Source organism: Cervus canadensis, chromosome 2 (genome assembly GCF_019320065.1).
Source record: "Cervus canadensis isolate Bull #8, Minnesota chromosome 2, ASM1932006v1, whole genome shotgun sequence".
In the NCBI taxonomy this organism is placed as follows: domain Eukaryota; kingdom Metazoa; phylum Chordata; class Mammalia; order Artiodactyla; family Cervidae; genus Cervus; species Cervus canadensis.
In genome coordinates this window covers 548,352-571,303 of record NC_057387.1, presented here as the reverse complement: position 1 = coordinate 571,303, position 22,952 = coordinate 548,352, and the positions used below count along the sequence as shown (strand labels likewise).

Genomic DNA, 22,952 nt, shown 5'->3' with positions numbered 1-22,952 from the left:
AGGTAAAATATGGGTAGGAGAAAAAATGGAGCCACAGTGACATGAATATATAAAGTACGTGCCTGAAGAGTAGTGTATCTAGAGGGGCCACTGAATTGACTTTGAGTTTTGTAGCTGAATTAGGAAGATAATATACTCAAGTGGAGTTTGAAGTCAGTTGGTCACTCTTTTAAAATTTGAATTTCTTCATCCTTTGTATTCTTGAATTTTATTTTTATAGACCATTTGAAACTACATTCTGTATACATAGCACAGAATCTGATTAGACATTTTGTTTCTTATTCATGGTCTTTTCTTGAATGTTTAACAAAAGATGGTGCTTTTGAAAATATGGTTATAAGATTACCTATTTAAAGACCAGAAAGGTATGAATATGAGCTGAAACTATATAAGGTTAAAATGAGATCTTCATAATTTTATTTATAAAAAATATTTCAAAGTAACTACAAAATATTTTTTTCTTTCTCAATAATGCCTATCAGACATCAGTTTTAGTTGTTTCTCAAACTAAGCCTTTGTGTGTTATTTGTAATTTTTTTCCCATGGTAAGGAGCTTCTTGTAATGAGAGTGTGTTAAATGAGATAGTCATTCTAATGTGTTATACTTTAATTTCCTCCTTTGGTCTTATTTTAATCTAAGAAAGAGAAGGTGGTTTCTTTGGATTGGGTAAAGGATATCAGTACATAAAAAATTTAGTTTGGGGGGCTCACCTTGAGCGGCGTCACCTAGAGGATCCATGTGTTTCTAGTTAATGGATCACTGCTAAGAGTCGGACACGGCTGAGCGACTACGCTTTCATTTTCATGTTCCTGCATCGAAGAAGGAAATGGCAATCCACTCCAGTGTTCTTGGCTGGAGAGTCCCAGGGACGGGGGAGCCTGGTGCTGCTGTCTATGGGGTTGCACAGAGTCGGACACGACTGAAGTGACTTAGCAGCAGCAGCAGCAGACCATGAGAACTGAATTTTTTTATGATAGTACATAATGACTTACGTGTGGATTCCTGCTTATTTACAGATTTCTGCGTCAGCTCAAGTTTTGACATTTATTTAGGTATATTCAGAATCTTTATGGTGGAATTGACCTCTGTTGAAAAATTCCTGGGGAAGTTAAAACTCTGTTGTATGGCATAGCAAAGCAAACTTTTCAAAGCTGAGAGAATACAGTTTACAGTTTCCTTTAAAGGGTCAGGGTCTAATCAGATGAGATATATGCAGTTTAGAGAGTAGAAAAAAGTGGAACTGTTAGGTTAATGACCACTTTGGGGAAGCTAAAGAAGCGATCAGAGGAACTTGTAAATCAGTAAAGGAATGACCAGTTCTGATCTTGGAGATAGCAGTGAATGGTGACATGAAGTGAGATCTTAGTTCCCTGCCCAGGAATTGAATGTGTGTAGCCTGGCCTCCCTGGTGCCTCAGTGGTAAATAATCCATCTGCAATGAAGGAGACACAGGCTTGATTCCTGGGTCAGGAAGATCCCCTGGAGGAAGTCAGGGCAACCCACTCCAGTATTCTTGCCTGGGAAATCCCATGGACAGAGGAGCCTGGCGGCTACACACAAAAGAGTTGGATACAACTTAATGATTAAACAACAACAACAAAAAGCCTGGATGAAAATCAGAAATACTAACCATCAGACCAGCAAGAGCTACTGGTTAGAAGCAAGTTTTCCCTGGCTCTTGCCCCCATTGAAAAATGCATTTCTCATGGAGGCAAAACTGTTAAAACAGGTACAAAGTTTATTATTAGAGAGACAGCACAACAAGTGAGAGAGCACGCAGAGAAATGGTTTAGTTAAAATTGGAGTAAGGCAGAGATGCACACCCTGAGAGGAAGGGTGTGGGCATCCTCCCGAATGTGGAGGAGCACATTCCTGAAGAGGAAGTTAAATCATGTATATAGAGCAGTTCTTCCGGGTCTTTATCTTTGGCCAGTTACTTGGTTTCTTTTTCCACATCTGAAATTCTTTAGGACCCTCTCCAGTACGCATGCACAATTTTTTCCAAAATGATTTCCAGCTCAGAGGCCAGTGGGTCACCTGTGGCATCACACATTATGGGTTGGTACCCCCTCCTTTTGACCCCTGAGAAGGCTTTCTGAACATGTGCAATGTCTCCCTTGCCCCAAGGGTAGATAATACTCGATCTCTTGATCTTTTCTCAACAGGATTTAGCCCCTCTTTGTGTCTGCCATGACTGTTGTCTTAAAGTGTCCTCAAGGAGACAAAGTCAGGCCATTTACCCAATTTCTGTTGTTATTTCTGTTTCTGAAGGAGGCTGGTTGTAAATATCTAGCCTATCTCCTGTCTCAGGAAATGCAAACAGGAGCCTAGTTGTTAAGTGTCTGGCCTGAAGCCCATCTTTTTAGCCCCAAGAAATGTAAACATGAGGCCAGTTGTAAATACCTAGCCTGGAGCCCATCTATTTCCTGCCTCTGTTCTAGGAGGAAAAATACCCAAGGATCACCTGGACGAAGGAGCAAGTTGGGAGTGATAGCAAGCAGATAAAGTACCACCAAATGACATGTAAAAATAATCCAGCGTCCAGGACAAAAGAACCTATGTACTGGAAGAGAGGCAGGACTGCAGGTTACAACCAGATGGACTTTCCTCGGGTCTGTGCTGTGCTCGTTAGTTGCTCAGTCGTCTCTGACTCTTTGCGACCCCATGGCATGTTCGTAGCCCGCCAGGCTGCTCTGTCCATGGGGATTCTCCAGGCAAGAATACTGGCGTGGGTTGTCATGCCCTCCTCCAGGGGATCTTTCCAACCCATGAATCAAACCCAGGTCCTCCCGCATTGCAGGTGGATTCTTTACTGGCTGAGCTTACCTATAGTTTATTGTTGTTTTACATCAGTAGGAATTGTCATTATGGAGACTTGCCTAGATTCTTTAAAAACAAGAAGAGTAGAGTTAGCAGTATCAGATGGAAGTACAAATTTCCCGTTAGCAGTTCCTGGCTCATTGTTGAGCATTTTTTGTTGTTGTTGTTGTTATTGTTTTTAAAATTCAGCCCAAAGATACTCGTATTCACTTTTGATTTTGGTTAATGTTAGCGAAAACTAAGTCTCCAAGTATTTATTCATATCACAGATGGTATATGTTTGTTTATACATTTTTAAAAGAATGTAATGTATATGTATCTTTCATGCCTTTAATATTTCAAACTGCTAACAGTACTATTTGCTCAGACTGGTATTTCTGCTTGGAATTTTAATTCAAAATTTACCTTTTCTATTTAGGTCTGTGATGACTTCTTTCCCTAGCCTCATTTTTTTTTTTTTTTTGAACTTTTAAACATACAACCATCCTTGTAAGTAAGCAAACAAATCCTTCTTTAAAAGGCACTGGGAGCATTGAATTAATGTTCATGACATTATCATAACTAAATCTTAATTTTCTAAGTTATAGAACATCACTGCTTATACTTAGAGCCTGCTACGGTAGATTTGCTACATCGTCATTGTCTTGTGGGTCAAGGATGGAGACTCATATCCCCATAAAGCATTTGTCACTGCAAGAGAGATGGTTTGAAACAACCATGAAGTTGGATGAATATTTTGTGATTTTTTTTTTTTTTTAAGCAAAACTTGATGTATCTGTTATCTCTCTATGGTAATTTCTTTTGAAGTATAAAATGACAAACTTCATGGCTGCATAATAATGCTTTATTTTATATTGCTAAAAGTGTTACTACTAGGCTGACAATAACTGTAGAATACGTATATACTTAAAAAGAAGACACAATAATATTGAGCATTACAATTTGTTAGTGAATACTGTCCTACTTGGTATGGAGAATTTTCTAGGAGGAACTGGCAGTAAAAGACTGATGATACTTGAATTGTGAAATCTTGACTGCTAATTGAATAAAATTCTTTATAAATAGAGGACATGGTAACAAACGTTAGTATCTCTGGCATGATTGATTCTGAAACAATAAACCAAATTTGCACTCTTATAATCTATATAAAAGAAGCTGAAGAGTGAAAAGTCTGACTTAAAATTCAGCATTCAAAAAACTAAGATCCAGTCCCATCACTTCATGGCAAATAGATGGGGAAACAATGGAAACAGTGACAGACTTAATTTTCTTGGGCTCCAAAATCACTACAGATGGTGACTGCAGCCATGAAATTAAAAGACACTTGCTCCTTGGAAGGAAAGTTATGACCAACCTAGACAGCATATTAAAAAGCAGACCATTACTTTGCCAACAAAGGTCCGTCTAGTCAAAGCTGTGATTTTTCCAGTAGTCATGTATGGATGTGAGAGTTGGACCATAAAGAAAGCTGAGTGCCAAAGAATTGATGCTTTTGAACTGTGGTGTTGAAGAAGACAAGAATCCCTTGGACTGCAAGGAGATCCAGTCAGTCCATCCTAAAGGAAATCAGTCCTGAATATTCATTGGAAGTACTGATGCTGAAGCTGAAGCACCAATACTTTGGCCACCTGATGTGAAGAACTGACTTCATTTGAAAAGACCTTGATGCTGGGAAAGATTGAAGGCAGGAGGAGAAGGGGACAACAGAGTATGAGATGGTTGGATGGCATCACTGACTCAATGGACATGAGTTTGAGCAAGCTCCAGGAGTTGGTGATAGAGAGGGAAGCCTGATGTCCATGGGGTCTCAAAGAGTTGGACATGACTGAGTGAATGAACTGAACTAACTGAAAGTTATTTGGTAATTTATATAATTTGCTGTGTCACTGAGAGAAATTCCATGTACTCCCTACATCAGATCTACAACTAATTTCTACACATATACTTGGTAGTACATCCACTTTGTTAGAGTGGATGAAATTTTTATGTACATGTCTAAAGTCAATTCCTCCTCTTATCTATTGCAATTCATCTCTTTTGGTCTATTCAAGGACATCATTCCTGCATTTGCCCACTTCTTATTTTCTCTCCTCTTTCCAATTAAGTGTATGTCCATCAGTCTACAAACATATTTAGTCTGTCCCAAACTAAAGCAAACCTCCCTTGATTCTATTCTCCCACCAACAGTCAGCCAATTTCTCTTTTCCCCATTCACAGCAAAACTTCTGGAAAAAGTACATATGCTTTGTCCCTCTCCTTCTTTACTTCCCTTTTCTCTTGAACCTATTCCAGTCAGGTTTTGGCCTCTGTGACTTCACTCAAATGGCTCTTGTCAAGCCATTTTCTTTGTGGTTAGTTCTTTTTTTCTTTTTTTCTTTTTGTGGTTAATTCTTGGTCAGTGTCTTTTTCATTGTATCAGCAGACACAGCTGCTAACTTTATCCTTCCTGAAATACTTTGATCCCTGAGCTTATAGAACTTGGTTTACTCAGTCCTCCAGTCTCCTTTTTGCATTCTCCTTATTCTTGCTGTTCTTCCCTTCAGTTTACTTCTTAGACTTCTTTAGTTACTGTTTCAGTGACTGAAAGTGACATTGTCCTTGACATCCAGACTCACTGGTGAATTCTAACCTGTTATAGTGAGTCCCTATTCAGTTTCTCCGTTTGGATACTCATTTTTTTCTTAGGTACTACTTCCTCCTCCTCTGCTCTTCCCTCTCACAGTAAATGGCAACTTCATTTTTCCTGTTATCTACACTGAAAACGTTGGGGTCACTCTACATTCAAGCTATCAGCAAATTTTTCTGTCATTACCTGTAGCATATATATCCCACATCCAGATACACTTCCCCTTGTGAGCACTTGTACTTTTTTCTTTGCCTGGAACAGTTTTCCTCCAGATAGCCATGTGGGTTACTCCCTGACGTCTTTGAAGTCTTTTTTCAAAAGTCATCTTAGGAGAAGAAGCTTCCATGGTGATCATGTATGAAACAGCGGCCAGTCCCCCTCTATCTTCATCACCCCCTCTCACCCTGCCCAGTGTACTTCATGGCAGTTATCCCTACTTGGTACAAACACAAACAGATACACGGTAGTATGTTTTCTTCTCAGAACACATCAGTAGGAACTGTTTTTTTATTCAATTTTTACTTATCCCAAGAACCTAAAACAGTGCCTCATACTTAGTTAGGTACTCAGCATTTTCTGCACAATTTCATGTTATACTATTTTTTATCTATGGCCACTGCTTCAGATGAAGTATAAGAAAATGTTAAAGATTATGTATATTGTTCATCTTAAAAGAAAAAGTAAATGATAATTCTAACATAAAAAGAAACATTTTAGCTGAAAAATATGTAGCTTTTACCTTTTTAAAGGGCTCTCTACTAATAAATTTCAAGAATTGTTTCCAAATGTATAACTTTTTCATAATCTTAATTATTATCTGATTGAAATTTGTAAAGTAGTTTTTGTATATAGATTAAATGAGATAACTGACATTTTCTAATTGTTGTAAAAGGAGATGCAATTAGGAAAGGAATGTTCACTTTTCAATGTTTCACTATGAAAGATTTTACCTTCACTCTGTATAATTACATAAATGTTCTTAGAGAACTCTGTCTTATTCATCATAGTTAAACAGAAGCATTTGGGTATATAAGTGTGTATAGTTTATCATAATTTAATGATCAGTGATTTTTTATGAGTAGTTTGCTTTTAGTATTCTTCTGTGAGATGTGTTTTATTTATACCCTTCTCTCTTTAAAGTATAATTGTATTCTTACTATTTTCTGTTTCACTACTATCTTTTCATCTTTGTTTTCCTATCTGTGTCAGAATTTCTAAGGGGGCCTGAGATAGCTTTGCTCCGTAAGCGCCTGCAACAACTGAGGCTTAAGAGGGCTGAGCAGCAGAGGCAGCAGGAGCTAGCTGCGCGTACCCAGCAACAGCCTTCCACCTCTGATCAGTCTTCTCCTGAGGGCTCTTCACAGGACCCTCAGACTTCAGGTTATTAATATCAAGTGTCCTTAAGCAGCTGGTATAGTTTTTTTGGTTTGTTTTTTAACACTGCTGCTGTGTATAAGATGCTTCTCTTTTCCCCTTTCAAAGAAAGCTGATGCGCTTGAAGCTTTTCTCTTCATTTTTAGTATATGGTGAAATTTATCATCACATGGCTAGAAGGACAGATTGCCAACAGCACTTGCTAGCAAGAAGAATATAAAATAATCTATTATTTTATTTGTAATTTTAGAGAAGGGCAAATATTTACTACTTCTACAGCTAATGAGCTACCATCTAATAATCTAGTGAATTTGGAGCCTGCATTGATATTTCTATTGAAATTTCCTGTATCTTGAAATGATATCTGTGCTTATGGCTCCTACCTCCTCCTCTTTTTTATTTTTTTGCTTTGAGAGTTAACCAGTACTTCTATTGCCACATAAACATAGTAATACTAGATTTTGGCCAATCATCCAATTCTGTAATCATTTGAAAATTTTCAATATTTGCTTTCATAGTCCTCCTACACATACTCAACTTTCTCATATGTAGGGCAGGAAAAATATTCTGGTTTTATGTTCCTGTTCTTAATATATAAAACTCTGATAAGACAGTAATAATCTGTACTACTCTCTTTTTCATTGAGTATTTTAGTGGCTCACTTTTTTTTAACAGCCAAAAAGCTCATGATGCTCAGTAAACATTTGTTGAAAGAATTAGTGAGAGACACAGCATAGAGTAATGTCAAGTTAATTCTTTCAAGAAAGATAATAAATATACATCTTATAGGTACTACAGTAGGTGCTGTCATGCTAATGAGATTTACTGCTTTGACATACTTTATTTTGCCACTCTAAGGAGTGATGAGTTGGGAATTAATTACTTTGAGAACTCTGACTAAATTACTTGGAATTAATCTGTATATTGTTAGAAGTGGATAACCTCTTCTTTATAAATAAGTATCTGTTTCCACTAAGTGCTGTGGCAACAAAAGCATATTATATAATACCATGGTGAAATAAAATAGATTTAAATAACTGCAATATAGCTGTGATATTTGTAACAAATTATGGACCTGATTTTTAACTTGGTATTATATAAATAGAATATCAGTGAGGCAAAGATGTTTTCCTCTCTCATTTTTTTTTTTTTTTTACCGTAGAGCAATCTTTTCCCATACATTAATAAGAAAGTTTGATTCGATTACAGTTGTAACATTTAGTATTAAGACATTTTGCTATGATTTTGTGCTGTATAGCACAGGGCTTCCCTGTTGGCTCAGTGGTAAAGAACTCACCTGCCAATGCCAGAGACCTGGGTTTGATCCCTGGGTCAGGAAAATCTCCTGGAGAAGGAAATGGCAACCCACTCCAGTATTCTTGCCTGGGAAATCTCATGAACAGAGGAGCCTGGTGGGCTACAGTCCATGGGGTTACAGAGTGGGAGGGACGTGACTGAGGACACACACATGGTTAGCACAGGGGTTTTAAAAGTAAAAATATACAACATATAAAACAATAAGAAGGAAGTCTCTACATGTATAAATATTTTTAAAATACTGAAATTTAGCAGATAACAAACCAAACATTAGAGTGAATTTGAGTATAAAACAAAACTGCCTACATTATTGGTAAAGAAATATACATTGTGGACATTAGGAAAATATTGACACTGAGTCTTTATATCTAGTTCATTAATTTGAATTGAAACCAGTTCTTTTTAGAATCAAAAAGCTTTAGGGTGGTTATATGTTTTTTGTGAAATAAGATGCTGTTTTCCCCACTCTTAGCATCATTCTTGTTAAATAATACCTAGTTTGATAACCAGTGCATTTGTGGTAATTTTTACAAAGCCAGTGTTGAGTCAGATACCTTGCCAGTTTTGCAGCTGAGAAACCCGTTAATCTTATTTGTTGTTACTGAACAACTCCCTTGGGCCCCTGAGGCTGCCCACATGGACCAGTGTTAGAGGCCCCTTACTCAGTGTGTGTCTGCTCTGCCCTACAGCGTGAGATAGGCTATACACGTCTGTACCGTATGCTTTCTGACGCAGCATGCATGTAAGACCACTGGTAATCTAACCTCTAACATGCCCTAGGTTCATTTGTTAGCCTTACTTTTATCTTACTCTTTCTTCACATGGCAGGAACACTGCTTGGTAACTAAAAACTTTAAGAACAGCTGAATAATGTATTGTTAGTTTGTTACAAAGAATATCTTGTCCATTTAGTAAATCTTGAAAAAGAGGAAAGATGAGTTGAGTTAATGCAAAATTCTTCATTTTGGAACATCCCAATTTTAGAAATACAGAGTAGAAAAATTTATGAAATTCAGCAGGGAGATTGGTTATATTTGAACAACAATTCACAAAACATTTTCCTACATTTCACAATGTATGAATACAATTTTGTGTGTGTATATTACGGGCATTAATTGATCCATTCACTCATGCTAGATACTACTACTAAAATCATGAATATGGTTAGCAGAAAATTAACATTCTATATTTTAACTTTTTAGCAATAGATTAATGCTCAGTTCTCATAAAACATTTTCCCATTATGTCTTGATATCCTCACAGTGTCAGCAAATGATGATACTATCAGTAAATTATATTTCTATCATCATCTCACCTGTTTAAGTCTTTTAGGTATAAGATATTCAAAGGAGGCATTAATGTAATTTTGGAAACCAAGAAACTTTAACAAATGCAGAATTTCTGAGTGATTACATTGTCTGGTAAATATTTTATTCTTTTTTCAAAGTATAGGACTCATGAGAATATTTTGTGACAGGATAAATATTAGATGAAGCTACCTAATACCTAATTTCTGTAGGAAAATGGCATCAAACCCTCAAGCCATTTTTATAGAGTCTACATTTTAATGGGATCAAATGAGAACATGTCTGATGCCAATATTTCTTGGCAATTGAAAACTAAAACATTCTAAGGCATCAAACAGTAAAATGAGCTGTATAAGATAGATTGTAACATACGTTTTAAACAATTCTCCAAGGCACCAAGCAGTATTTAAAATGAACTGTATAAGATAGATGTTAATATACATTTTAAACAATTCTCCCCCTCCCATTTTTTCAGCTGTGAAATTAGAATTTCATGGGGAAATTCTAATATAAAATACATAAATGACACACTGTTGTGACTGAACAAAAAGAAGTGTTAAGAAATGACAGCCTGATTCCTCGTCCCTCTTGCCACACCCAAGCCGCCTCTGCTCTCAGAAGCACGTTTCAAAACCACTGCTCTAAGACACTTTTTGACACCTGTAAATGATAATTATTCATAGCTAATTTCTAATATTTTATTTTTCAAAATTAGTGTATATTTCTGTAAAATACTCACATTTTTAGTTTTTAAAAAGTGCACTTTTTTTTAGACTTTTAGGAAATACATCACAACTTGTTTCTAATCTTTCAGTGATTTTTTTTTTTTTTAATCATAAAGAGATGAATTTACTTTCATCAGATCACTGTCTAGGTGTTAGACTGGCTGAGTTCTTATTCCTGGCCTTATGAAAACCGACCTTGGGCAGGTCATTTGGCTGCTTTATGCCTCAGTTTCCCAGCTATTGATTTATTTAGTTAGCGTGGCATAAGGATGGGATAGAGAATACTGTATAAAGTCTTTATACTCCTAAATAGAAAAAAGTACACATGATATTGGACTATCTTAATGATAGTAGCTTTAACTTACTATAAATACCTAAAGACATCCTCATATTACGACCATGAAAGATTGATAGTATTCAGGGTTTTGAATGAGCTGTATGTATGTTTTCAGATGAATGCCATAAGCAGCTGTGGCAGAGGCATTCGGCATATGGCTGATTTTAAGCCCAGCCTTTCTTTCCCTTTCAGGTCCCCTGAAGTCACGGGTTGCTGGCTCCTGCTCAGAGTGACAGCACCCTGTGGAGTCTGCTGGTATTGGCCCAACCACCACAGAGCCCCACTGGAGCACGGAGCCAGCCTAGAGGGGGTGTCAGGTAGGAACTGTTTTTTCACTTTATGGCACGGTTTTGCCAATTGGAAAAGAAAAAAGTAATTTTTATACCCCGTAAAGGGTATAAAACATTGGTGAATATTTTAAAGGGCTTTTCAAAACTGAGCCATATTGGAAAAAATCAGCATTTACCCAGTCCTGTGAAAACAGTCTTCTGTACAACATCCAGTTCCCCACAGTGTCCATGATGTTAATTACAGGTAGCACTTCTCAAGTGGATGCATTTGACCCAGGTTTTTAGTGTTTATAACATGAGCATTTAGTAAATCAGATGTGATGTTGACTTAGTTCTGCAAGTACTTTTTAACAACTTTAAATGATAGGGTCCTAAGCAACACAGTGATGGGTCACTTAGAACTTTAAACGTGGGACTGTGCTCCATGTTTTTCATTCAATACTATGTTTGAGAAAAACAAGCAAGTAATAACATTAGTTGACCCTTTCCTATGTGCTATTGAAGTAGCTTACATAGATTATCTCATTAAATCCTCACAAGAACAGTATGTGGTAGATATCATAATTATCCCCATTCTACAGATGGAGAAACTGAGACTTAGAGATGTTAAATAACTTGCCCATTATTACAATATTACTGAGTAGAAAAGCCGGATTTGAACCCAGAGAGTCTGACTAGAGTGTTTGTTATTTAAATTATAATTCTTTATTTTTTCCTACAGTTAAGAAAGTTTGAATGTCAAGGGGCTAAAGAATTTTCTCAAAACTAGAACACGAAATATTTGGGGATATATAGTAATTAGGCATGAGACATCTTGGCTTAGACTGAAGGAGTTTTTGCTTAAAGTTTATCTCTACTTTAAAAATAATAATAATTTAAGAGACTGGCAATAAGCTGACCAACTGTACTGCATTTTGTAATAAATTATAATGGGACCATATAGTCAATTTTTATTTTGTGATAGTGCTTTCTAGAAGATATTTCACAGAGAGTTGGAGTAGAGTATGCAAACATTGAAGCAAAAACCATTGAAATAATACTTACTTTTTTTTAATATTAGATATTCTGATGATTATTATGTTAATATTTGGAAGTATTTCTGTAAATTAGAAGTTATAGGTATTATATTTATGAATATCTAATGATATAGAAACATTTTACTTCAAATGTTTATGTAACAGGAAAGTAATCATTTCAAAAACAGTTGCATAGTACCCAAAATTAAAAATAGAATGGAAGCAATGATCAAGAAGTATTTCTTCTTAAAAATTGGTCTTCAACATGTGAAGAAAGATTATTCCCCAGATATACATAATATCTGGACAGACTGTAAAACCAAGAAGGAAGACCTTTTAATTTAACATTATCTTTCTGCATTAACCTAAGCTTCATTAATTAAATACTTCAAGAGTTTGAAAATACACAGTTCTTTGAGATGACAGCATTTTGATCCTTTCTCAATGTGTTTTATTTAAAAACTTGCATAAGATGCACTTTATTTCTTAAGATTTGTGCATTCCATAATATTCGTGACAAAATTAAATATTTGAAAAAAGATTGCATGGAAAGTTGTTCTCAGGCTCTTAAGAAGAGTATAATGGAATGTATAATGGATCCAAAGGGATAAAAAATATTTCATAAGAGGCTTTCTAGGAAGATTTTCCAATATTTATTTCACTGACTCACATTTTTTCGTTTTTCTTAAAGAATATAATTATGTTTTTTTCCAAAGATTGACTCATCTGCTCTTCAGAAAGAACATAAACAGGAATATTGTATCTAACTCAGAAATTGTTATTTAAGAAATCTTATAAAAGAAAATATAGTATGACTAGATTAGGGAACCAGTTAAATTACCGTCTTTCCATTTTCTTTTTTGTTTAGTACAGATTTGTTGGCGCTTCCCTGGTGGCTCATAGGTAAAGAATGCCTGCCTTTGCAGGAGATGTGGGTTCGATCCCTGGGTCAGGAAGATCCCCTGGAGAAGGAAATGGCAACCCACTCCACTCTTCTTGCCTGGGAAATCCCATGGACAGAGGAGCCTGGTGGACTACAGTCCATGGGATCTCAAAAGAGTTGGACACAACTTAGTGACTACACAACAGCAACAGATTTGTTGAGCTGAATATTCTGATGAAGCAGTGATAAGGATACTGTTATTTAAATAATGATCATGCTTTATGAAAATCTAGTAGTGTAAAAATTTATGACCAAACTGGTTACCTCAGAAGGTAGACAGTTTGAAATTAACATAAGTCGTCCTGGTAGCGGGATTCAGAGTTTTAAGTGTACAAGCAGTCAAGTGGTATAAAATTGCTAAGAATCAAGGATATATTAGAAAACTTAGCTATTGAGTTTTGGTCACTCATAAATCGAAATACTTACTGTTGGGAGAATAATGTGTCTTTATAAATAGCTACTGATCAGTCAAAAGTGCAGAGTTTTTATGAACAACATTTGCTAAGAACTAGAGCATAGGCTCGGAGAAGGCAACGGCAACCCACTCCAGTACTCTTGCCTGGAGAATCCCATGGGCAGAGGAGCCTGGTGGGCTACGGTCCATGGGGTCGCTAAGAGTCGGACACGACTGAGTGACTTCACTTTCACTTTTCACTTTCATGCATTGGAGAAGGAAATGGCAGCCCACTTCAGTATCCTTGCCTGGAGAATCCCAGCAATGGCGGAGCCTGGTGGGCTGCCGTCTAGGGGTCACACAGAGTCGGACACGACTAAAGTGACTTCGCAGCAGCAGCAGGGCATAGGTTGTTAGAAACTAGGAATTATTCTTCCATTTAGTGGAGAGCTATGTATGCTTGCTATCCACATTTTCTCTTTTCCTGTAGCTCTACTAGGACACTGGAACCCAAGCCAGTAATAGTAGCTACCTCCTTCTGTTCCCTCATGCCTTTCTTAGTTACCAGATCTCTAGAATGACCAGGAAGAAAGGAGAGTGTTAGACCTAAAAATATTGTGACTTGTCCTCTGTCACACAGCTAATTTATTGTCAAAACCAAAGTTGGAATCAACACTGACTAATTCTAGACTGGTGCATTTTCCATTTCATCATGCTGCCTTACTTTATACGAGTGTTTTCCAAACAGTAGAACCCATTTATTTATAAAACAAATTCTTTTACATAGAAACTCAGTGTATCCAAAGGGTAAAAATAAAACATTCTGTTTGAAGCCAAGGTAGAAAGCATGAAGCCCAAACCGTAAGCCTTTTCATTGCCTTTCTTTTCCTTTTCTCACCAGACACCTAAAGAAACCAAAGGCTTCACAGTACAGTTTTAATATGTACCACATACCGTAGAGTTTTTAAAAGTTACTATGTTTCTATAATGGTAATTATGTCATTAAATATTTCTCATAAACCATTTTCCTTGTCTTATGTCTTTGAGTTCCTTTTTCAACTCAAGATAACATCTAGCTAAATGTAGTGAGCATCTCATTTCATGCTTTGAATCCTCCAATCCAAAATAAAGCCATCTTAAGGAGCTGGAAAGAGGGTTTGAGAAAGACAAGGAGTCTTTCTTTTGGTGAGGGAGATACTCTGTTTCTATTTTATCTACCTTGCACCTTGTGCCTGTGCTAAATGAATTTGATAAAAAGTATATGCATGGAAGTAGAAGAACATTTTCTCAACTCATTCTCAAAGTTGCTAAATGCTTGCCTGGAATAACATATCTTAAGCACATGGCCTTGCTTACTCACTGCTTGGGAAATACACCACAGTACTTACTTCTATTCCCCACCATTATACATTTGTTTCTTAAGCTTAGAGATGATCATGACATTGCTGTGCAGTTTTCTGCTGCTTACTTTTAAGTTAAAATCTCATTTTTGTTTCAGATTCTCCTTCTTCTGTGGTTAACAAACAGCTTGGATCCATGTCACTTGACGAGCAACAGGGTGCGTGCAACAGGAGATGCGCTATGCCCATCCATCCATAGTTTATTGCAATGCATAAACCAAGCTCTCTCTCACTTTTTCATAGCATTTCATTGTGATTATGGTCTAAATAGTCAGTATTTTGTAGGCTAAATTATCTGAGGTGGTATTATGCCCAAAGAGCCTCCTTGGCCCATACAAATTATTTTCTGTGTAAGCTAATTTCTTTGAAATCTCTTCCTATAACAGTATTATATGTATATAAAAAAGATCCTTTTTTACAAATTCTAGCTGTCATAAAATTGTGTGTAGAACTTAGGTGTGAGGTTAGCATATTACCTAGTGGCTACTTTTGAAAAAGTTATTTGAGCATAAAAATGTTCTGCATTACTACATTGCTGTCATAATACTTGGTCTTATGTCTCACTTATCTGATGGTTGAACTCTAGGTAGCTTTAAGAAATACGATTGTCAATGCAGAGATAAGCTCCAAAGTCACCAATCAGAAGGGAAAATAACTTCCACTTCCACTTGCCTTCTGAAGTAGGAGAGGTGTACAGTCTACTTTGGAGCCTTAAGCAGAGGTTGATGAAGTAAATTTTACAAATATTTTTCAAAAACGTAACTCAGCCCTAAAGCCATAAGCTTTAGTTGACTAAAAGTTTACGTATGTAGGGTGACTCATTTGTCATTGGGGAAATGAAATATTGCTGAAGTACGTATTTAGTGTGAAATAGATCTAATTTTAACCGTCTTCTTGGAGAATTATTCAGAAACTAATTTTGAAACAAATTAAAAAACTCCTTCTGTACACCTGATCTTAAATTATTCTTTATAGACCTGAGATGGCAAATATTTGCTATAGGTTTTTCTGTTCTTGAAAATGAATGAATTCATAAGTGAATTTGAGAACTAAGAAATTATGCATGTTTTATCTTTATACATTTATTGTAGAGGTATTAACAGTAAAGAATGATTAAAGTGTAAAACACAATTATAATATTATATATAATATATTGTACTACTGTTTAGAACTGCTCTCTAATCAAATAATCTTTTTTTTGGTAAGTCTATATGAATGTAAATACTACTGAAGAGTTTATAGCCAAATTCATATTTTATTTAATCTTACAGAAAAATTTCCATAGAATTATGTTGAATATTATATTTATGTTGGTAATTAATTTATATATATTATGACATATGTCAGAAAGAAATGAGAATAAAGGATAGCTCCCAGATTTTTGCCATCAATGCCTGGGTAAACGATTCCATTAACTAGGGTAAGCTAGTTCGGGGGCAGAAATCAGGAGTATTTTTTGGGCCATGTAAAGCATATTTGCTTTGTAGTTATGAGTGGAGATGTTATATAAAAGGTCAGATACTGAGTAGGCTTGGCAGAAGCTGCATGATGATAGACCATCAACAGTGTAACTTGGTAAGAAGTTCTCTGAGCAGAAATGTTCAGATGACAGCATATCCAAATGAATTAAGTCCTGAGGTTTTACATGCCTTTTTGTTTAGCGGTACATCTTTTAATGTACTGGGGACTTCTACATGACAGGGTTTTATCACCTAGAGAAAACTTCTACTATAAAAGTGAACTGAAACTTCCCACTACTGTCTTTCTCACCTTGACTAATACAGTAACCTCTTAACTGGTCTCCTCACATCCTTTCAGGCTGTATCTGTTCTCTTATCACCAGGCAGAGTAAACTTTTAAAAATGTAAATCTAAGCATATTATTATCCACTTGCATAAAACTTTTAAAAGGTCTGTTTGCCCTTAAGGCAATCTAAATCCATACCTTGGCTTGCAGAGCCATACACACCTGGCCCTTTCTCTCACTCACTAAGCTCTTGACAATTCGGCCTTATTTCAGTTTTTCTAACACTCTAAGCTCATTTTCCTCTTAAATCTCTTGTGAATGCTATTGTCTTTACCAAAATGTTTTTGTCTTCAGCAACTTCTACTCATCAAAACTCACTTAGATACTACTTTTCCAAAAGTAGTATGATATTCTAATCTGAAGTAGTTCTCCTCTCTTTATCTCTTTGTGACCTGCTATCCTTCATCACATTTGTCAAAATTTATAATCATACCTTTATTTTAGGGATTGTTTAATACCTGTCTTTCTCTGTATTCTCTGAATGTTTTCATTCACTGTAGTATACTCAGTGCCTAACACCATATCTGTTGTCATTAAACAGTAGATATTTTTTGAATGAGTGAATAAAACAATTGTTTAAGCAGTGAGATGCCCTAGAAATTATTCTAGCTTGGGAGAAACATGACCAGATTTATGTGTTAGATCATTTTGGCAGCTTTATAGATGGTTGATTGGAAGGGAGTAAAGTTGAAGGTGGCAAGACCATGTAAAAGGTCACATGACCTATTTGTTTGTTTGTTTTAATATTTAAGGGCTAGAATTGATGGGACTTTGAGAAAGATTAGTTTTTAAAAACGAGAGAATGATAACCCAGGTGTCTCGATGGGGCAATAGAGAGTAATACTGTCAACTAAGATAGGGATTTCAGGAGAAACTGCCAGTTACAGGGGAAAAAAGATACAGGAGATTTTCTTGATATGTTTAGTCTGAATTACCTTTGGACATCATATGGAGAAATATCATAGTTTCTGGAAGTCACCAGAGAAGTCTGAGGTGGAGATAAAAATAGGAATTGTCAACTTACAGATAACCATTGAAATGGTGAGAATGGATAAAATGGTCTAGGAAGAGAGGATTAAGTGAAAAGAGGAAAGTCTACACTACAAAGAGCAAGCAGAGAAAAGGACCTGGCTGAGGAGACAGAAAAGGAGTGAGCTGGGAAATAGGGCAGAAACAATGCTGCATCCAAAGTCACAGGAAAAGTAAAGTTCTGGGAGGAACTGGTCAGTAAGTGCATTGTGATGTAAGGCTGTCAGATAAGAAAAGGACAGAGAAATTTTCTTGAATTTGGCAGTGCTTTGGCACTGCAGTTACTATGTGGAGGCAGAAGCCAGATAGTAGTGGTTGGAGGAGAAAGATTTTTTTTTAAAGTGGAGACATTGTTATGTAGACGACTCTTTCAGTAAGCTCTTCATTACAAATGAAAAGACAGAGAAAAGGTAATGTCTGGGAGGGTATAACTGAGTATGTTTACAAAGTAAAGAATCTTTGTAGAAGAGAATGTATAGGGAATAATTAATGTCCTCAGATAAGTTATTTTAATCTTTGATGAGACCCTGGTTCTCCATTTTACCTTATAGAATGGAAAAAGTAGTACATTGTTTTTTCCTGAATATATAATAATTGTCTTAAGCATATTTTAAATTTCTTTTTTCTTACTTTTAAAGAGACACTATTACATTTTTAAATTGATAATTCAGTTTTATACTTACCTGACAGTGTTCATCTTCCAGATGTCCAGGTACTTAATTTCCCATAGGGTTCATAGATTTTCTTTATTTTGATTTAGGGATTACCAGGATAAAAATGTTACTAATAAAAAAATTTTAATAGTAATTGACATGTTTCACTGCAAAGATTTATTTTCTTTCAATAATTATATATACATTATTGAACTGATTGATTCCAATCAGTGTTTTCATGTATTTATTTTGAATTTTTAAAAAAAGCTTAGTCTAATATATTTAGTTTAAACCTTAAGACCATAAATGCAGCTGCCTGGTTGCCTCAATAGTTTTTGTTTTATTAAAATATTTTTTTAAAGAAATAAGTGTACAGCATATATGTTGTTTTTCTCCTGTTGTAAAGTACTTTGCTCTATTCTCCAAACTTAGAGCTGTGTGTACACACATTGACAACCCTTCTGTGCTAATTAGAAACTATTTGAATAAGGTATTCCTGAGGATGAGGCATTTTAGTTGCAATCTGAAAGATGATTATGTGAGTAAGTTAGGTCAAGGAGAAGGAGTAAAGGGGATAATGGATATTAATAGCATGTGCAGAGGCTCTGAGAGAATCACATTAGAATGACTAGAAGAATCCCAGTATGGCTGGGGTGTGCTGTGGCTTCAAGAGATAGGTAGGGTCCATATTGAGAAGGACCTTTTGAACTTTTTAGGGTTTTAGATCTTAAGAGCAATAGGAAGTTGGTGAAGAATTTAAAATGGGACATATGGCCTGATCTTGTTTGTTCTGAATAGAATATGAAGAATTGACTATAGAGACTAAATCACTTAGGAGGTTCTCTTTAAAATTCTTATCTCCAGTTACATTTGTCACGCATTTAGTTTGAATAATATATTCTAGTGAGTAGTTTTGATTTTCCTTTTATTTATATCTCTCTTATACTTACCATAAGGGGAAAAAGCCTCTTCTGACATGTACTGCTCTTGCCTCTTAATAAAACTAGCAAATTTTTCCTGTTAAAAATATTTAGGCCAGAAATTCCCCCTTCTTTTAGTAACAATAACAACAATAACAAAAGAAACATATAATCTTAACATTTAATTTTTGAGAGGGTATAAGGAAATAATTTTGCCTGAGTTTTAAATTATGGCCATGACTGTAGTAAGTTGCTTTATATTCATTACAGTGATAATCATTAAGTGGAAGTTGATAATGCCATAAAGTTTGAAACTTACACCTGTAGGCAATTACACATATGTCAGACACTCATTTTCTATTCTAGATTTAAAGAAATAAAAATGCTAATTTGGGTATTAGAAACATAAATACTAATTGTCCATTATTTGATAAGCAGACTTCTTTTGACATTAACGAAATGTTTACTTACAGAAAGACTTGTGGATGGTCAGAAACCAGTAAAACAGATTTTACTAATTCTACTAGGGTAGAGTGGGAATGGAAAAACTGAATGTGTCTTGTGTTAAGTAAGTATTATTCCCTCAAGATTATATACTGTCACCAAGTTGAAAGTTTAATAATGTCATTTTGACAGTATTACATCAAGTGATATTTTAAATGTACTTTGACAACTTTAATTTTTATTAAATATCTAATGATTGAAGTCTGCTGTATTAGTTGGGAAATTAAGTTCAATATTCACACTGGAAAATATTTGTGTATACTGTATGTAAATTCTAGAAGAAAAAAGTTAGTGAAATCATATTTCATTTAGTTTTTTTTTTTGTATTCTCTAAAACTAGTTATCACTTATTTGCTTAGAATGAAGTAGGTCATCTCCTTTTCCCCAACTACTAGTTTAGATTCTAACAATTAGTGATATATTTCATTTTTTGGAAGTTGGGGAAAAGGAGGTAAGATAGTTCATTTGCCTGTGCTCACTTGTTCCACCTCTTGCTACCCAATCAGTGTCTACGTTTTTAGTTAAATTGTTTTCTAATTCAGAATTGTCTATGATAAAAATAGCTCTCATTGAGCTTTAAGTATGTAACTGGCACTGTGTGTATCTACTATCCCATTTGTTGCAGTTTAATGAGGTGATAGGATCCTCATTTTACTGATGTAGAAGCCAAGACTCCAAGAGATATGTAAAGACAAGTGAAATAAGTAGTAGAGTCATATCTGCATATCTATTTCATTAATTCAACTCATATTAAATGCCTATTATCTTGTGGCAAATACTAGGCCTGGCAGCAGGATGCACAAATAATAAAGCTAATGCTCCCTGTGCTTGGAACATAAGAGTTGATTAGTAATAGTAATAATAATAATATAGTTACTAACCATAATAATAACATAGACACTTATATTGCATTTTTTGTGTGTGTCAAACTTTACTCTGAGCAACTTTTATATGTTTATTTACTTAATCCTCATCACAGTCTTATACAGCAGGTATCATTATTATCTCCATTTTCAGATAAGGAAACTGAGGTAAAGAGAGGTTAAGAAACTTGTCTAAAGTCACATGTGTTAGGAATGTGATTCAAATTAAAGCAGTCTGGTTCCAGTGTCTTTGATCGTAACCACTACCCTTTGCCTCATCTAACAATAAAGACAGATGATGTGGAAAATAAATACAAGTGTCATAAGAATTTTAAAAGAGGAAACAAGGTTTAGTGGGGAACATATGACTGAGTCTTTGTTTCTTCTGGCACGGTCTCAAATAAGGTATTCCTGAGGATGAGGCATTTTAGTTGCAATCTGAAAGATGATTATGTGAGTAAGTTAGGTCAAGGAGAAGGAGTAAAGGGGATAATGGATATTAATAGCATGTGCAGAGGCTCTGAGAGAATCACATTAGAATGACTAGAAGAATCCCAGTATGGCTGGGGTGTGCTGTGGCTTCAAGAGATAGGTAGAGTCCATATTGAGAAGGACCTTTTGAACTTTTTAGGGTTTTAGATCTTAAGAGCAATAGGAAGTTGGTGAAGAATTTAAAATGGGACATATGGCCTGATCTTGTTTGTTCTGAATAGAATATGAAGAATTGACTAGAGACTAAATCACTTAGGAGGTTCTCTTTAAAATTCTTATCTCCAGTAAGGATTTTGACCTGATGATAGAAATAAGGTGGAAATGTGAAGAGGGTCAAGAAATATTTAGAATGGGAGTATATAGGATTTGATGAATGTGGCAAATAATTGAAGAGGAGTCCAGAGTATAAACTGCAGTAACAACTCCAGAATTTCTATTTGGGGGGTGGTTTAGCAGTGAAAACCTGTTTGGAGGGAGCAGGGTGAGGCTGTGTCTTAAACATGCTTTTATACAGTAAATGCAGTGTTTTTGACTTAGATTATACATTTATTTGTGATGGTTTGGGCAAGATAATAATAGAGATTAGGTGACATTTCTAGCACTCCAAGGATAACTCCCAGGTTTTGACTGAGTATAATTAAATGAGCGTCTACTTCCTAAAATAGGTAACCCTGGAAAAGGAAGAATATATGGAAGAGGATGTGTAGACGGAGGTGGAGATCACAAGCTTAGTTTTGAATATGCTTAATTTGACTAATCTGTGTGAGGCATCAAAGTAAAAAAATCTGTTGAGCAATTGATTGTATGGTTATGGAGTTTAGCAAAGATGGCAGAGCTGGAGAAGTAAATCAAAACTTTATGCATGTAGATGATAATTGAAGTATGTATTGCATGTAGATAATAAATGACAATAGGTGAAATCATCTAAGATGAAAGTAAAACGTGAGAAGTCTAAAACAGCTCAGAAAAAATCAGAAAAAATTCCAGAATTAATTGTTTTGCTAGAGGAGAGCTGATAAAGGGGATGGAGAAGCGACGACCACACTGAGAGGTAATAGGGAAAGCATCATAGAGCATGAGACGGGGAGAGGAGAGTTTTCAAATGCAGGAGAGTCGTCTGCTGCTGAGAGGTCAAGTGTAGGTGAGTTCTAGAAATTCTCCCACCAGATTAGTAAGTTCAGAGGTGGTCAGTCTCATTAGTGAGAGCAGTTTCACTGGAATGATATAGGGCAGATTTAGGACAAAACATGGAGATGAAAAATAAAAGTACTTCAAAACAATAAGCAAGGAGAATAGTAGCTGGAGGGGAAAGTGGTGATAGAGTTCTTCTAAGCTGTTCATTTTCATTTTCATCTGGAAGTCACATTTTACCATGCTAGGTAATCTGATCAATCAGAGTGACAGACAGATTTGAGTTTTTTTTAAATAGAGTATAGCTGAGGAAAGAGTCATGAAAAGAAAAACACTGGATGAGAATTTTGGTAGGGTTTATGTGCCACATGGGGTATACATTTTTACTTAATTTCCTACTATCTGTTCTCCCTCCAAACTGAAAGTGAAATAGGAATAGACGACTTTATGAACAGAGGGGTATAAGACTAACAGTTCTGAAGTACAGGGAAAGAAAGCCTATGAAGCATAAATAAAACAACAACTGTATTTCAGTCCGTAAATTTTAAATATCAGAGGGAAAAAGGAGCCAGGCACAGGCTGATTCTGTGTGTGTCCCAACCCCGTGTTTTAAGTTAATTCACGTTTTTGTGTTATGTCATGAAAAAAGTATATTGGATTAAAATGATTGTTATTGATATACAGGTGGATTTTGATCGTCAGGAGTAAAATTTGACTAGAATATTATTTCCAAAAGATTATATAGGAGAGATCTCCTAGTAAATATTAGTGTTAAAGTTGTGCTTTGTTTTTGGCTTTCATAAAATAGTTCATTTCTGTATAGAGTCAGATTACACTAGTGGGAACACCGAGTTTCAGAATAAGAGCCTTGCCTCACAGTCATCTGTGTAGTGGGTAGGAGTCCTCTGTTTAGAATCTACTCCTAGAAACAGTTTCTCCACTTTGAATCAGAATATGCCTTCTTATACAAATGATTGGAAGACTTGGATATCCAGTAGTCTTGA

The 22,952-nt window shown here is 35.6% G+C and overlaps 1 protein-coding gene across 14 annotated transcripts in view; it reads left to right on the top strand.

The window, feature by feature from the left end:
* The window catches only part of DCAF6 (DDB1 and CUL4 associated factor 6), a 179,441-nt gene that overhangs the window by 103,639 nt on the left and 52,850 nt on the right, over window positions 1–22,952 (top strand). For 6 of the 14 annotated variants that reach the window (XM_043449875.1, XM_043449857.1, XM_043449904.1 and 3 more), the window contains 2 exons: window positions 6,657–6,827; window positions 14,649–14,708. The exons of 4 other annotated variants lie outside the window; for them this stretch is intronic. In XM_043449875.1, coding sequence (XP_043305810.1) covers window positions 6,657–6,827; window positions 14,649–14,708 — 231 coding nt within the window. The remainder of the gene's footprint in view (window positions 1–6,656; window positions 6,828–14,648; window positions 14,709–22,952) is intronic. 4 more of the 14 variants (XM_043449924.1, XM_043449893.1, XM_043449884.1 and 1 more) reach the window with 1 other exon arrangement.